Here is a 15,947-nt window from a genome sequence, read left to right on the forward strand (position 1 = left end):
TGGATCAGTTCTCCCAATTAAGGTTCAAGTCCTCACCCCAGATTAGTGGTGCAAAGACAAATTAAATTTACTGTACAAGAACAGCTGGATACAGACTAGGTACATGGTAATGGCCATGGTGAGTGTGTAAAGAAAATAATATTGTGATGGGAGTGAAGGTGCAAGTATAGTCTGGCAGCCATGATCATTCAGCAGGCTTGCTCCCAAGGCCGAGGAGGAGTCTTAGGGGAGACCTTATTAACATGTACCAGTACATAAAGAGTGGCTACCAAGAGGATGGAGACTCCCTTTTTACAAGGAGTCACATGGAAAAGACAAGAGGTAATGGGTACAAGTCATTCCTGGGGAGATTCCAATTGGACTCCAGAAGAAAACTTTTCACCATGAGAACAGTTAAGACATTAGAGTAATCTTCCAAGGGAAGTAATGAATTCCCCTACATTGGACAGTTTTAAGACTCAACTCGACAGGGTGCTGAGCCATCTCATTTAAAATATATTATTACCTAGAAAGGCTGGACCAGATGATCCTTGAGGTCCCTTCCAATCTGGCACTCTATGATTCTATGAAAGCTGAGCCTTAGGAGACCAGGAGATTTCCTGCAGCTTACACCAAAGGGTCCACCAGTGCTGTATTTCCTCACATCTCCACAGTGTCTTAGGGTCAGGAAGCTAGTGATGCAGGAACTGAACCAAAGTACTTATGAGTTTCATAAATGGTTGAAAGTGGTGAGGAAAATAACAGAACGGGAAAGAAAGGTAAATAATCATGCCATTTCTATCTATTCAGAAAACCTTTGCTTTTCATAATACCACTGAGCATAGTGTCTGCCTCATTTGTAGGCAGGAAAATGGAGCACAAAGACTTTGGAAGCTGTTTGGGACAGGTGATCTACCGGTTAGAATACCATGGGGCAACATTTTAGTTGTGTTAACAGCCAGTGATTGAGGAATGTGATGAAAGCTTCTGGGTGCTCCATTTGAGACATTTCCTGCTGCAGGCTTCTGCCATGATGAGAGCTATCACAGAAAGAGCATCTGGAAAACAGCAACATGACCTCTTACACAGTTAAGGCTTTGTCAGAAAAAAAAAAAAAAAAAAATCAAAGAAAGCTTTGCTTAAAACGATATGCCCTTGTATTCATCAAGAGCCTGCTGTGTGCAGGTTTATCCTGTTGTTACAGAGAGACAAAAGCTACAAAGAGCTCCTGATGGGCATTAGTGATTTTAGAGACACCCAATTTGTATGGGTCTTTGGGACCATATTGCTGAGAGAGAATCCTTGCTGCACTCCCATTCCCACCTTTAGGGAAAGGAGGCATAATGAGATTTACTAAGAGTGTGTTTAATAAAGGGCTGGAAGGGGATAGGGGTAAGTGGATCTTAGACACTTTTAAATCGCATTAGAAAAATTGTGGTTCAGCTTGAGCTGGAAATAACAGTGGCTGGAAGTAGTGCAATGCCTTTAGGTACAGCTGCATGCACAAAAACAGAGAGGTGACTCGATGCACAATACACTGGAGGGAGGGGGAACCTCACTGCACTGGGTTACTCTGGGAGACAAAGCCAAATTGCCAGAAGGAGTGGGTAAACACTCCATTTGATAATGAAGGGGATGCAACCTGAATCCTAACAGCCCATGCGTGGCATTAAGAAATGGTACTCAGTGCCTTCAAAAGCCTGGCAAAGGGGGCATCCTGGCGTGCACCCTCTCCTCTGAAATCTGCATGCTCGAGTTTTCTTTTAATTTTTATGGTGCCTAATTGCTGGGTTGTTGTTTTATTGGTTGTTTTTTTAATCAAGGTAGAATATTCCTGATCTAACAGATGTTTGTTGTTAACAAAGCCACGCGGAACAGTGAGGGGTGTCTTTGAGGCAGTGCTGTTCCTGCGGCTCAGCGCTGTCATGCTCGACCTGTGTGTTGCAGGAGGAGAATGAGGGGGAAAACTGCCCACGACTGGGAACATAACAAAACCCACTGTTGCTGCATTGGTTTTAGAGCCCCAAGAGCAGCAGGTTGGGTGGTTTTGCATGTAGAGCCATACAGGAAGCCAACAGTAATCTGGTCTGGTTAAAAGGGTCAGTCATTCCCGATGGAGGTGTTGAACAGGAGTCAGATTGAGCCCTTGTGTTGCAGACAGGTTCAGATTCTGAGTGAAGCAGCATTTATAATGCTACTGAAATACAGCAGTAAACAAAGTACACGAAGACTTGACAGTCACATTAGCAAAGAGCTACAGTAAAATGACTGTGAAGAAGGAAAAAAAAAACAGCTCTGGCTATTTGCAGAGCAAGAAAAATGGAACTGATTTTGACAGATAAGACAATGCAGCTGTGAGCCAGGAGAGCTTTGTCTGTCTTTTTTGTTGCTGCAGATAAAAAATGGTGCCTTCAAATTTTAACCAGAGAAATCTGGATTTTAACAAGCCTCCAGCTCTGAGTCTTCCAATTAGGGAAAGCATATTTACAGCTAAACTCAAAATAATAAATTTTATTCAGTGAGTATGAATCAGGGAAGTTTGGATCATTCAGAATAGCTGCAATATGGTTTTCATATTGCATAATGACAGAGATGATTTTTTCAAACATATAACATGAATAGAAGCAACTGCTTTACAAATAATTTATGACTAATGAATTTCTCCTGGTTGCAAATTGTCCATGAGCTGGATAGTGTTTTACTGGATTGACTGTGGCAATATCCAAAATTGCTGGCCAGACAGACACGTTATTGGAATAATGACCTTGCCGTTTTGCCTGTAAAAAGAGTAGTTGTCTGGACTGTTGTATTATAGATAACCCTTTTCTTCCTCAAATATTCAGAATTATCTTAGGGCCAGGATTTCCCACTTAAGACAAGACATAAAATTGTGGCTTTTTTATGTTTTAAGTTACCTTGGTGTTGCCTGATTGCATTAATGTATGCATGAAATCTGGTTTTCTGTTTGTCTTAATGCTGGTCTATGAACTTATAACAAACTAGGAACTAACAGCAGAAATCCAGTGTCCTGCTTCAGAGCCCACTTGACAATCACTTCCCCACACTCAGTGTGAGGTGTTTGCCAAGGCTGGTCTCAAAGGCCAGATCTGCCTTGAGAGCCCAGGCTCCCTCGATAGTAGGCAAAGAGAAATAAAATCCCTTCAGTTGGGCAGCTCAGAGAGAAACCCAGTTCAGGTGCCTTCCAGGAATGATTCATTGATTTTCAGAAGACAATGTGGGGATTTTGCATTGAATTACCTGGGCGAGGAGCCTGCCTCTCTCTCCTGATTATAACGGTGCTCTTCAGTACACAGCAAAGCCTTGTTCATGATGAGGTAAAAATGAATTTTATGGATTGCTCTGTGTTACAGCATCTAAGCCTGCACAGTTGCCTGCTTTTATCACTTGAAATAGATGTAAACCTTGTGGAAAGAGGAGGGTAACATTTTTTACATATTAGTATTTCTCAGAGGTGTGGAGAATAAATGTCTGACCTCTGTACTTGGGCACCTTTAAAATTAATGCTGATGTACCAACAACCACCACATCTTCATGTTAATCTTCTGAATCGTACATGAATTTGGAACCACATTTCTCTAGAGAAGGAAAAGTGTATTAGCTGTAACCACATGGAACTATTGACAGATTGTGACTATAAAGGAGAAAAAAATATTAAATAACAGTACAGAGATTTCTGCCTTCCTGATATGTACTTCTCTTACGCAGTTAAAAAGGCTGGGAGCCATCCTTGCCTGCACCAGAAGCCTGCTGTTACTTAGTGCTAGGCTGGTTATGTAACCAGCCTGCAAAGGGTTCAGGTGATGAGCTCTGTCATGAGTGCCATTGGAAATGGTAATTGAAATTGAAAGTAGTGTCTCCCAGGCTCCCTCCCTTTCAGTACTTCTCAGCTCCTGCTCAGAGACCCGAAATACCTGGCTTGTTCTTGCTCTAACCTGAAGCAATCAAAACAAGGAGGTAGGGGAGGTCTCTAGAATGAATTGGTTGTCAAGGTGGTTTTGGTATTGATTGAGTTCTGCTGTTTGTGAAATGGGCTCATTTCTGTGTGGCACTTGGTTTTACTGCACAGTGGAGAAGAAGCTTTTTGGATACTCCCTTCTCAACATGCACAACAGTATAGTGAATGCTCCTGTCCCCCACCCACCATAATAATGAGGGAAGAAATTAGGGTTTATACTAACCAAGTTTGAAAGTCTTCCCAAAAATTGGGTGATACAATGTGCAAGCCTACTCCCAAGGTTTGCAGCTGTGCTTGGCTTTATTAAGGTTTAAAATATCTTCTGCTTTGTTTGTCCCTGAACATTGAAAATATCATTTTGTTCTTGACAGTATCCAACAATCAGCATAAACTATAAAAAAAACCAACCCTGATGTGACCCTCATCCCCTCCTAGAAGGAATGGGGAATCAGCTACTCAGACTTGGAAAGAAGGTGAAAAAGCAGAACACACATTAGCCCTCCTCTGACAATGTTTATGGCTCCTAACCTCTCAAAAAGTAATTTTCTAAATTTGCTGCTGCTGCTGTTTTTACATCTTCCATCCGTTCTCTAGGACTGCCCAACCCAAGAGGTGAACCTGTAGCTTTTGGTGTGGAAGGTCCTTGACGCCTTCTGCTTTCATCCCTGCAGTGGTAGCCCTAAGTAGCACACGTGTGCACAAATATCTTCTCTTTAATCAGGCTCTGTCTTCACCTAGAGCCATGCCAAGAATCCTTTGCACCTGTCAGCTGCATGAGAGGTTTCTGAAATGGAAAGCAAGAAACCTTTCAGCAGCGTGGTGAAGCCAGGCGTGCCGGCGAGTTAATGGGAGATCTTGGGATAAGGCCTGGGCACTTCATTCCACATCTTTAGGAACTAACAGGAGAGCGACTAGGTATCAGTAGCTGTTAGAGAATGGGGAGCTAAGGCGTAGCCTGTCATCCTGCATCTGCTTTATGTGGTCAATAGACGGTGTTTTGGAGGAGGCAAAGTCAGATGCAGAGGCACCAGCTGTCTGTTGGAGTGTGTTGGCATTTAGCAAGGATCCCAGATCCTCATGTCAGACATCTGAGTGTCTGATTGGGAAGGGCTGTGTCTGCTCCAGGCTGCACTACTGGTGCGACAGTTGATTTTCCAAAGTTTTGCTTTCCATGGAGCTGCTTCCTCCAGCTAACTTACATGTAGCACAACTTGAATTTCAGTTTTTCTTTCTTCATTAATCAGTGCTTTCATAGTCACCCAAATTTTATATTCATTTTGCTAGGAGAAGGCAGGCAGGGACTTTGAACTTTCCTCCTCAGCCTGGTACTTGACAAGTTCCTGACACGTGTGCACATTTTCACAGTGGGGTGATGTGGGTTTATCCTTTGTGTGAGCCAAAAAGAGCTGTGGGTGAGCACTGGGAAAGCTTAGACCTGCTGGCGCATAAGGGATCTCAGGAGAAAACCAAGCTCACTCTCCTGAAATCCCTGGAGAAGCATCAGGGATTTGACACACCCAGAGAGGGGCATCTCAAGCATTCACTGGCATGTGTTCACAGTCACAGGTGTTCACAGGCATTTTGTCTGTTCGTGTGGGGAGATCATTTTAAACTGGTAGTAAAAAGGGGGAGCTAGTGATAACAAGGATCCACTGAAGAGTTTCTGCAGCAGAAGTAAGAGCTGTTAAAATGATGGCTGACATCTCCATCACTGCAAAGTCATCCATCACACTTTCCCCTCCCCTTGCTGACATGGCTAATTGAGCTTTCCGGTGCCTTTTGTTGTTGTTTTTGGTTTCTGTATGTGCTGGGTCTTTGTTGTAGCATTTCAGTGCTTGGTTGGAACATAGGTAGTGTACTCTAAGTTAGAAAACTAAAATCTCTGTGTCAGTGTATTGGCTTGCAGATACAATTAGGAGGAAAACTGACTGAAAACTTGAGTGGTAGATACATGTTTATGGACAAAATAAATGTGCTCTCAAGTGCACTTGAAAAAACCCACCCTAGATTTCTACAGAGAGGGGAAAGTGGTGTTTGTGGGTTGGCAAATGTTTCATCACTGTTGCTGAAGAGGTAAATTGTTCCAGCTTAAGAGTGAGCTGTTTTTGAAATGTCTCAGTCCTTACCATACTTTGCTGTCTCGTAATAACCACACAAATGTCTGGATCTCTTAGGAACCAGTAGCCTGGCATCCTGTAGTTGAACCACAGGGTAGGTGCAACAGGCTTTATAGCAGCCACAAAAGTAGAGAAGTGGCATGATGGAAATTAACTAAAAATTGCCTTCTCAGTACTCGTAAATGGCAGAATATTAGAAGAACGAGGTATGAAACAGCAAAATCACTTCTTTTTTTTTTTTTTTTAATTTCAAATATTGTTTGGAGATTGGATCTAAGCTTCCAGGCAAGCCTAAGGCAGAAGAGATAAAAATGTTGAGTTACAGCAGAAAAAATGCATTTTCCTAAATTCAAATTCTAGTTTGTGTCTGATTACCCATTATATTTGTACTCTTATTGTATCTATTTTTGTTCTTCTAGCCAGAGAAACTTTAAAAGTGTGATTAGGTCCCCATGATACATTGCATTTTATGAACAGAAGGGGTTCTTCACAAATTAAGAGAGAAGAATGGCAGGGAGGCAGAAGCGATGATGTGGTTTTAACAGTCCCAGTTAGAAAAGAGTGCAGATAGCTACAAATATTCAAGCAATTATTTTCAAACCATGTTGTTCCTCCTATATCCTCTGGCCTTTTCTCTAATAGCTGCCCCTGAACAGCCCCAGTAAGAGCATGCCAGAAGAAAAAGAAAAAAAAAAAAAAAAGGATATTCCCCAGGTTAAAAGAGATAAAGGAAAACACCCTAGAGGACATGCACAAATGCAGCATTGCCCAGGAGACCTATGCAATTCCCAGAGAGCCACATCTGAGCAACAGTTCAAGGAGGCTTGGAAAGGGGTTGAATCCCTCCACACCTTGCCATTAACATTGCAGTGCAAGGGAAATGTCTCTGGTATCTCAGGTATCCCACCAACAGCTTGAGGAGAGACTGGACCTTTTTTTTTTTTTTTTAATTTCAAATATTGTTTGGAGATTGGATCTAAGCTTCCAGGCAAGCCTAAGGCAGAAGAGATAAAAATGTTGAGTTACAGCAGAAAAAATGCATTTTCCTAAATTCAAATTCTAGTTTGTGTCTGATTACCCATTATATTTGTACTCTTATTGTATCTATTTTTGTTCTTCTAGCCAGAGAAACTTTAAAAGTGTGATTAGGTCCCCATGATAGATTGCATTTTATGAACAGAAGGGGTTCTTCACAAATTAAGAGAGAAGAATGGCAGGGAGGCAGAAGCGATGATGTGGTTTTAACAGTCCCAGTTAGAAAAGAGTGCAGATAGCTACAAATATTCAAGCAATTATTTTCAAACCATGTTCCTCCTCCTATATCCTCTGACCTTTTCTCTAATAGCTGCCCCTGAACAGCCCCAGTAAGAGCATGCCAGAAGAAAAAGAAAAAAAAAAAAAAAACAAGCAAAGAGAGTCTGACAATTATACATTAACTGGGTACTGTTAAGTATTGATTTTTCTCCTTGTTTTGCTTGTCTGATAGGGATGCAAGGGGAAGAGGAAACTTCTGGGGAGCCTATGAAAGTTGACCTTGCATGCGAAGCAGCAGATGTTTCAATTAACGATGGTAAGTTTTTCTAATATTTTAATTGTCCTGAAGTGGATCTGTAGCATGCTTTTCTGGGCTTTGTTTGTACACTTCTCCACCAAAAAAAGAGGAGTTATATTTATAATTTCTTCAACTGAGTCTTCCTGCGAGCTAACACAATCTCTACTGTGTCAGAAGTCTGATGGAAGAACCTTTCAGTGCCATAAACCTGCTTTCCTCATGGACTGGGATTATGCATTCAATTGGTATGTGTAATCCACCTGCCTTTTGACTAAGTATTGTAGGCACACTGTAATTTTGGTCTGGATATCAAACTGGCCAAGATGTATGTGTTCTTATGCAAGAGTCAGAAGGTGTTTGTGAAGATTTCTGTGCTAGAACCCAACACCATCACGGGGCAAACATTGGCTGTATATTCACTGAACTCTAATGTTTGCCTCCTTCTAGCTTGGAGCTGATTTCCCTTCCTCCTTCTTCAGAGTCCATACGTAGCTCAGCCTGGTAGCAGATGGAAGTTCTTTCACTAGGACATTTTCTATTGATAAAACTATCACAATTTGGTGACCTAGAAGCAGTTCCATGTTTATGAACATTATCAACCCTTAATCTCCTGACTTGGAAATTAATTTTTTTTTTACATTGACCCAAGTGATCAAGATAACCCAACTGTCTGGCAAAGTCCTAGCAAGGGCCGAGTACCGAGGCACTGCTCAACCTCTGCAGTGCATAACGTATTTGTAAACAAAAAAAACCCAACACACCTGTCCTTCTGGGCTCTTCCTGTGTGTAAAGACCAAGACCAAGGGGAAGTCATGTTTGACCAACCTTATAGCCTTCTATGAGGAAGTAACTAGGTGGATAGATTATGGTAGGGCAGAAGATGTGGTTTATCTTGATTTCAGTAAAGCATTTGACACTGTCTCCCACAGCATCCTTGTAGGTAAGCTGAGGAAGTGTGGTCTTGATGATCAGGTAGCGAGGTGAATCAAGAACTGGTTGAAAGGAAGGAGTCAGAGAGTTGTAGTCAATGGGGCAGAATCTGGTTGGAGGTGTGTGACTAGTGGAGTCCCTCAGGGGTCGGTACTGGGACTGGTGTTGTTCAACATCTTCATCAACGACCTGGATGAGGGTATAGAATGTACCCTCAGCAAGTCTGCTGATGACACTAAGCTGGGAGGAGTGGCTGACACACCAGAAGGCTGTGCTGCCATTCAGAGAGACTTAGACAGGCTGGAGAGTTGGGCGGGGAGAAACCTGATGAAGTTCAACAAGGGCAAGTGTAGAGTTTTGCATTTGGGGAAGAGAAACACCATGTACCAGTACAGGTTGGGGGCTGACCTGCTGGAGAGTAGTGTAGGTGAAAGGGACCTGGGGGTCCTGGTAGACAGGAGGATGACCATGAGCCAGCAATGTGCCCTTGTGGCCAAGAAGGCCAATGGCATCCTGGGATGCATTAGAAAGGGTGTGGTTAGTAGGTCAAGAGAGGTTCTCCTCCCCCTCTATTCTGCATTGGTGAGGCCGCATCTGGAGTATTGTGTCCAGTTCTGGGCCCCTCAGTTCAAAAAGGACAGGGAACTGCTTGAAAGAGTCCAGCGCAGAGCTACAAAGATGATGAAGGGAGTGAAACATCTCCCTGATGAGGAAAGGCTGAGGGAGCTGGGTCTCTTGAGCTTGGGGGAGACTGAGGGGCGACCTCATCAATGTTTACAAATACGTTAAGGGCAAGTGTCAGGAGGACAGAGCCAGGGTTTTTTTTCAGTGACATCCAGTGATAGGACAAAAGGCAATGGGTGCAAACTGGAGCATAGGAGTTTCCATGTAAACATGAGAAAAAACTTCTTTACTGTGAGAATGACAGAGCCCTGGAACAGGCTGCCCAGAGAGGTTGCGGAGTCTCCTTCTCTGGAGACATTCAAAACCCGCCTGGACAAGTTCCTGTGTGATGTGGTCTGAGTGATCCTGCTCTGGCAGGGGGGTTGGCCTAGATGATCTTTCAAGGTCCCTTCCAACCCCTAAGATTCTGTGATTCTGTAAAGAAATAATGGATGGGATCAGTGTCCTGGTGCGTAGGTTTTGGTGAGGCAGATCACTCCTGTGATTTAACCTCTTCAGCATTGACATAATACACATTCAAGGCATACTTTTTTTGTCTCAAAGACAAAACAATTGTATTATTTTTTATATTAGTTAAATAAAGGATCTAATTCTGATTTCCTTTTCTAATGTCAGATTCTGCTGCATTATTTGAATCATGTATGATTTACATACTTGGCCTGTAGAGAAGTTTTTGCAAGAAGAGGAAAAGAATAATGGATTTTGGTTTTTTAAAAGATTAGGCTGTTACTAGTAAGTGTGCAGAATAAAGCCAAACCTGCCTCCTCTCCTTATCTTCTGAACAAACAAACCAAAAAGTCATAGTCACATAAAATACTTGAACTTCAACTCCTTGGAATGATCCAGGCTCATCAGTGGAAAAAAGAAAAAAAAAAACCAAACAAATTTACTAAAAGAGCATCTTAAGGGATTTTCCAGGGGAAACAAAAGCAGCTCTATTGCTCTTGTAACGTATGCCATAGCACAGCACAGCTGGATCAGCTGACAGCTTCTGAAATGATGTTGTTGATAGGTTTCTTCGTTTCAAATCTTGCTTATCTTTTAAGGTCTCGTACAGATAACTCAGTGATGTTGTTGATAGGTTTCTTCATTTCAAATCTTATCTTTTAAGGTCTCGTACAGATAACTCATCTGGTAACTTCCTTTTCTGTTAACTTTCTTGGTTATATAAAAGGAAAGGAAAAGCATGTTTGCTAAGGCTACAGAGAACTACTCTGCTGTTCAGGGAAGTCTTCATTTCTCTTCAGCTTAAGTTGCTATTGAAATTACATTACAGGGTGTTTTTTCTTGTGGACATATATTATGGTTTTTTAAAAAAAAAAAAAAAAAACAAAACAGAGGAAGGATCAAACTCCCCATACTCTGTTCTATCTAAAGGGTTTAGTTTTGCTGAAGGAAAGCCCTAAATTTTTTAAAGGTACTCGGTTCTAGTTGAGATTTAAAAAAAAAAAAAAAGGTTCTATTTGACAGTCATTTTTATTTAAATTGCCTATTTTTTCTCTGGTCCCCTTTCTTCCACCCCAGGAGAGCTCATTGCTTCACAGCTGAAAGCACAAGCATATATCATCAGGTACCTTCTGGCAGCCTGGCTCTTGTGTTCTCATTTCATGTACGATGTCACAGCAAAAAGTCCTATAGAAATGCAGACAGTTTAGGCAGCTCAGATGGACCTCAATATTGGTTCATCTAGTGGGCAGGGCCGTAATAGTGATATATATTAGAAATTACTATTCCTTGAAAGCTGGGCATGATTCTCCATCAGGACAGCTGTGAGAGGGTGCATATGTAAGCCTGAATAGGGACATGTGCAGAGAGAAGGTTGCTACTGGCAATCCCCATCAGCCACCAGGGTGAAGACCCCTGGATGTTAAATTTCATGTATCCAAAAGAGATTTACTAGTGAGTATTTTTTAATGGTGACAAAGCTTACTTTTGGAGTTTGGTTACCTCAAAGGTGTTTCCCTGCCATCAGCCTTTTAAAATAATTATTCTTTTCTTTTTTTTCTTTTTTTTTTTCAACACTACCAAAGCTTTAAAGATTACTATGGTAGATGTTAGTTTCCAGCTGGTATTAGGCAGATCGAACTCTTACTCCTTTCATAATGGGGTTACTTATTCACTTTTTTTATTTCAAGCCTGTGGAAGGCTGACTTGCTGACAAAGTAGAAGAAAAGAAAAAGCTGAAGGCAGTGTCAAGCCTGAAATTTCCCTTTCTTTTTCTTTTTTTTTTTTTTTAATGTAAGCACTGTCAGCAACCTGACCTTCACATGATACACTAAAGCAATATAAAAGCTAGATCTCAACAGCTACCACCCTTGTGCTTTTTATGGCATTAATGTAACATGCAAGAAACAATTAACTACCAAGTAAGCAGGTGCACGTGTTTCATATCCTCACATTTAGGTTGAATTCCAGGTGGATGGTTTTCTTTCTGGGCAATCTGGAGTTACAGCTGAAGGTGCTAAAGCCAAGTTATGTGGATGCAAGGAGGAAGCATGGTTTAGGAATTGGGTGAAGAAATAGGTTATGTTTTCAAGTAAGAGTCTGACTGAGCTCCTATTTAAATCAAGACAGTAATATTTTCTTGTCATCTGCCATGCAGGTCTACAGCATCATACTCTGGGGTGGGGAAATGCACCCTCTCTCTCGCAGACAACTCTCAACATAGGTTTCCTGTCTCCCATTTGCCAGTCTTCTCTACTTAGATGCTGCACTGTGGCTCCTGGGTAGCTGACCTTTAAGCACGTAGCTTTCAAGCAAGGGAGAGGCAGGATGCCTTGCTGCAGACACATCCTCCAGCTCAGCCCAAACTGCAGTGCTTTGATGGTTGTAAACTATTTGCTGGGTTATTTCTTCTCCCCTTGAGAGGATCATCCTTTTGGGTGGAAATCCTTCCCTGGTCATAACTGGAGAGCTGCTAAGCAGCTCACAGATTGAGAGAAGAGGGCCAAAATTTTAGGGAAAACAGATAGGGAAAGCACAGAGGCATGTCAGTTTCCATTGCACAGAAATGTCTATTTCTACATTAAAAGCCCCACTTGAGGTTGCAGGAGGGGGAGCAGGTAAAACTGAATTTAGGAGGTGTGCTGCCTCCTTGAACGTCAGGTGCATCCCTGAGCTGCTGGCTGTTGTAGGGGATTAAGAGTATGTGCAAAAAGACCGCTAACGTATGTTAGCAGTTTAACACCTCGCAGAACAGAGTGTAGTGGGGAGAAGGCCACTTTGGCTTGTGATGTGGTTGGATGTAGCACGCCCCAGGGCTGACAACATCGTTCTGACACATCCCCACTGTACCCGGTGGCAGCTCTTCCATCTGCTCTTGCAGTAGGTGCTTTGCTGCTCTGCTATTTTCCAGCTAAATATAGAGGATTGTGTAGGTGGCCTTGTAGTGACATCTGTTGTTGGGGTTCGCCCAGTGGTCTGCAGAAGCTTACCCTTCAGTTAGATCTTCCTGTCCCTGACAGAATCAATGCAAAGAGCCCAGCTTAGTCACCAAGCACACAGGAAAAAGCTAACAATGAAACCTGCCAGTGCCTTGGCACTTGTGAGCCACCTCCCCACTTCAGCAGGCATAGTGGGTGCTGTGTGCCCTCATGATGCAGGGTGCCTGGCTCCCATTTCCATTGCAAAACACTGAGACTCAGTGATTCCTCTAGCTTCCTTGCTGGTGGGGCATCCAGGTCCCACACCTCCACCAGGGCTCCCCCATGCTTTCACGTTGCCCTTAAAGCATTCCCCAGCATTTTGCAATTTGACCCCCTCTGTGTGACCTGCTATCAGCATGACATGCAGGGGTCAACTGCTCATAGCCATGAAAAGAGGAAGGAGAAGGAGGCATCTGGGATGCTGTCAGAGCCTTACCCCAGGATTCAATCAAGCTGTAGATCTGCAGGAGATCTCTGTAAGATGTGAGTGAAGTCTTATAGTATTTTCAGAGAAGGCAGCCAGTGAAACTGGCCAGCATAATGAGGCTGAGAAAGGCTGCTGTCGTCAGTGCACAGCAGCCTTCCCTTAATGATCTTTCATTAAGCATCCTGTCTTTGCTATGTAAATGCATTTAAGAATACAGCGTGGCTAAATGTGATGTGCATCAGAGCTCCGTAATCAGGAGCGGGTACACGTCTTGTTATTCATTGCATACATCCAGGAAGCCATTACAGTGTCTGTTCTGCATATGGCTGATGAATAATTTACAAATAATTCATCAAAACCCCAACAGGTGTATTGACATGATATTGACTCAAGAGAGAGATTGTACTGCCTGGCTGGAAGTAGCACGCTTATTGATTTTTGGCTTTTCTCTCCCTCTTTGCTCCTATCTTCCCTTGGTTTCCAAATCTTCCATTTGAGGTTTTTTCCCCCATCACCCACGTTAAATGACTCATAATCTGCAGTTGATACCACAACATAAAGCAAGGTTAAAGAAAGAAGAAAAGTCTTAATATAAATGCCCCCATTCAGATCCATTGTAGAACAAATGCTAAATACTAATCTTAAAAATATACATGCTGAAGTAACCCTTTTATATTTATTCAAGATAGCACCAATTACACCTGCCCTAATTTAGATGGTATTTTTCACTAAGATCACACTGAAAGGCGTTTAAGCCCTCTATTTGTATTATTTCTTATATTTTAGTAATTTAAATGAAAACAAACAAACAAACAAAAAAACCCCAAAACTAACAAAAAAAAACCCCAGCAATTTGGTTTTGTATATGGATAGTACACAGGCAAACTAGTATGTGTAGGAGTATTGGGGCGTTGTGCCTGGATCCTCTCCTAGACTGCAGCAATTTAAAGTTCAAGGACACCTGAAGGTACTGTCAGCATCTCTGTAACTGGAGATGAGTCCACGTTAGGACCACAGCTCAGTTGTGTCAGGGACTTTGTCTGAAGCCTGCAGATGTTTGAATCACAGGATCAAGACCACTTATCCCAGTGAAACTCTAGCTCACCCTTTGGAGATACCCATCTATCTACCTGTGGCCTACAGAAGCAGAATCCTTGAGCTCTTGAGGTGGGCACCATGGTTGGTTTCAACACAGACTGGATGGGTGTAGACCAAAGGGAAAATCTAGATCCAGAGGCTTTTGTTTCTTGTGATACTAGAGCCCACCCCCCAGCAGGGCTGCTCATGAAGGTTTCCATGTAGCTGCAGACTGGGGTAGCTGGCCTGGGAGACCTTTTTGTGCATTTACAGCCTGGAATTTTGAATGCAATAAATGTACCCGTTGGATTAGAAACAGTTACTAGTTGATGTGATAAACTTTACAAGTATCACAAGTAGAATTTGATTACTGTCTTACTTTGTTTTCAGCTGAAATGAATAGTCAAGTTGAAAGTATAAATGATCCTACAGAAACAAAGCAGGAAGCTTAAGTAACAGGTAAGACCTTTATGGATATTTTCCCCCACCATTTTCCATGCAGTTTCTATTTTAAAACTTGCTTTAAAAATTACCTTAATTAAAGTTGGAGTTTACAGGGGGGAAAAAATAATAATAATAATAAAAAAGGAAAACAGAATACAAAGGGAAATTGTCTAATATGGCCCATATTACACCAAAAATGAAAATATCCAGTAGACTTGATTTGTCAAGTAAATATTATAGTAACAGTCTGCAACTGTAATGGATTTAGACAGTGCACGGTCCTAGATCATCAGAAGGCAAGACAGCACGGAGATCAGGAACAGAAGAGTAACCAAGTGAACAATTTTTGGCAATGCTTAGCAAAATGACAGGCAATTTATACTGGCTGGAACCAAGCTCAGTTCTGTATGATCTGTATTCTGGAAACAAAAGGTTCACATCACGAGGAGTTTATTGCCCTTGGCTCTCTGATGCCTAACGTCACTTGTAGCAATACCACTGAAAAACAAGACAAAGTCAGCGAGCTGCCTCCTGAAGCTCTGCTGCCTTTTGGAGCTTTTTATGGCTTTACAAGCTAAATGATAGTGCTATGGCAAGAATGCACAATGGTTGTTGTTACTGCAGCGTTTGTCACAGGTGTAAGCAGCCTTGCCCTAGATAAAAATGAGTATTTTGGTAGGGAGACAAAAGTCCGAGGTTTGTCCCTGGTGACAAAAAGCAGTTGCCATTTCTCCCTCACGAGTAGTTTTTAAGTGTTAATGCGAACTGCTTCCTCAGTGTAGGGTTATCGTGAGATGACAATATCAAACACAGCAAGATGTGTTGTTTGTGTTTGTAATGGGATTTCGTGTACTTCAAGACCAAATACAATACTTTACAATGGCAGCAGCTGCATCACAGAGATTTAAAATACAAGGTCTCGTTACTGCGCGTAGTCCTTTGTCCTTGTCAGCATATCAATGGTGTGCTGCCGTGCTGAAGGAGTGAGAAGTGGGCCTGAAGGGGTCCCTGGTAAAAAGTCCTGAACCAAGACTTAAACTCACCCTCACCATTAAAATACAGCTTCCACAGCCCTTCCTTCTCCCTCGCCTACCTTCAGGTTGTATGTTCTGTTCAATGAAAAAAAGGAAGAGGAACTAATGAAATCATCACTGTTAAAAATACATGGCAAGGTTCATGCCCTTCCAACAGTTTAAAAAAATATATCTGACAGTTATGATGATCCCGTGGTCTGTAGGCAGCAGTCTGTTTCATGCTGCATTTTCCCATGTGAAAAAATATCTGAATGTTTTGGGCTGGAGTAGTTTTTGCTTTATGAAGGAATAATGCCACAATT

General features: G+C 42.2%; 1 protein-coding gene across 1 annotated transcript in view; it reads left to right on the plus strand.

Annotated features, from left to right (window-relative positions):
• The window catches only part of MACROD2 (MACRO domain containing 2), an 895,210-nt gene extending 880,591 nt beyond the window's left edge, over nt 1-14,619 (plus strand). Inside the window, exons 16-17 of the mRNA XM_010000182.1 lie at nt 7,559-7,642; nt 14,558-14,619. Of these exons, the coding sequence (XP_009998484.1) occupies nt 7,559-7,642; nt 14,558-14,619 (146 nt within the window). The remainder of the gene's footprint in view (nt 1-7,558; nt 7,643-14,557) is intronic.
• The last annotated feature ends 1,328 nt before the right edge of the window (nt 14,620-15,947 follow it).

The sequence above is a fragment of the Chaetura pelagica genome, unplaced genomic scaffold, assembly GCF_000747805.2.
Source record: "Chaetura pelagica isolate M959 unplaced genomic scaffold, ChaPel_1.0 scaffold336, whole genome shotgun sequence".
NCBI classification, from domain to species: Eukaryota; Metazoa; Chordata; class Aves; order Apodiformes; family Apodidae; genus Chaetura; species Chaetura pelagica.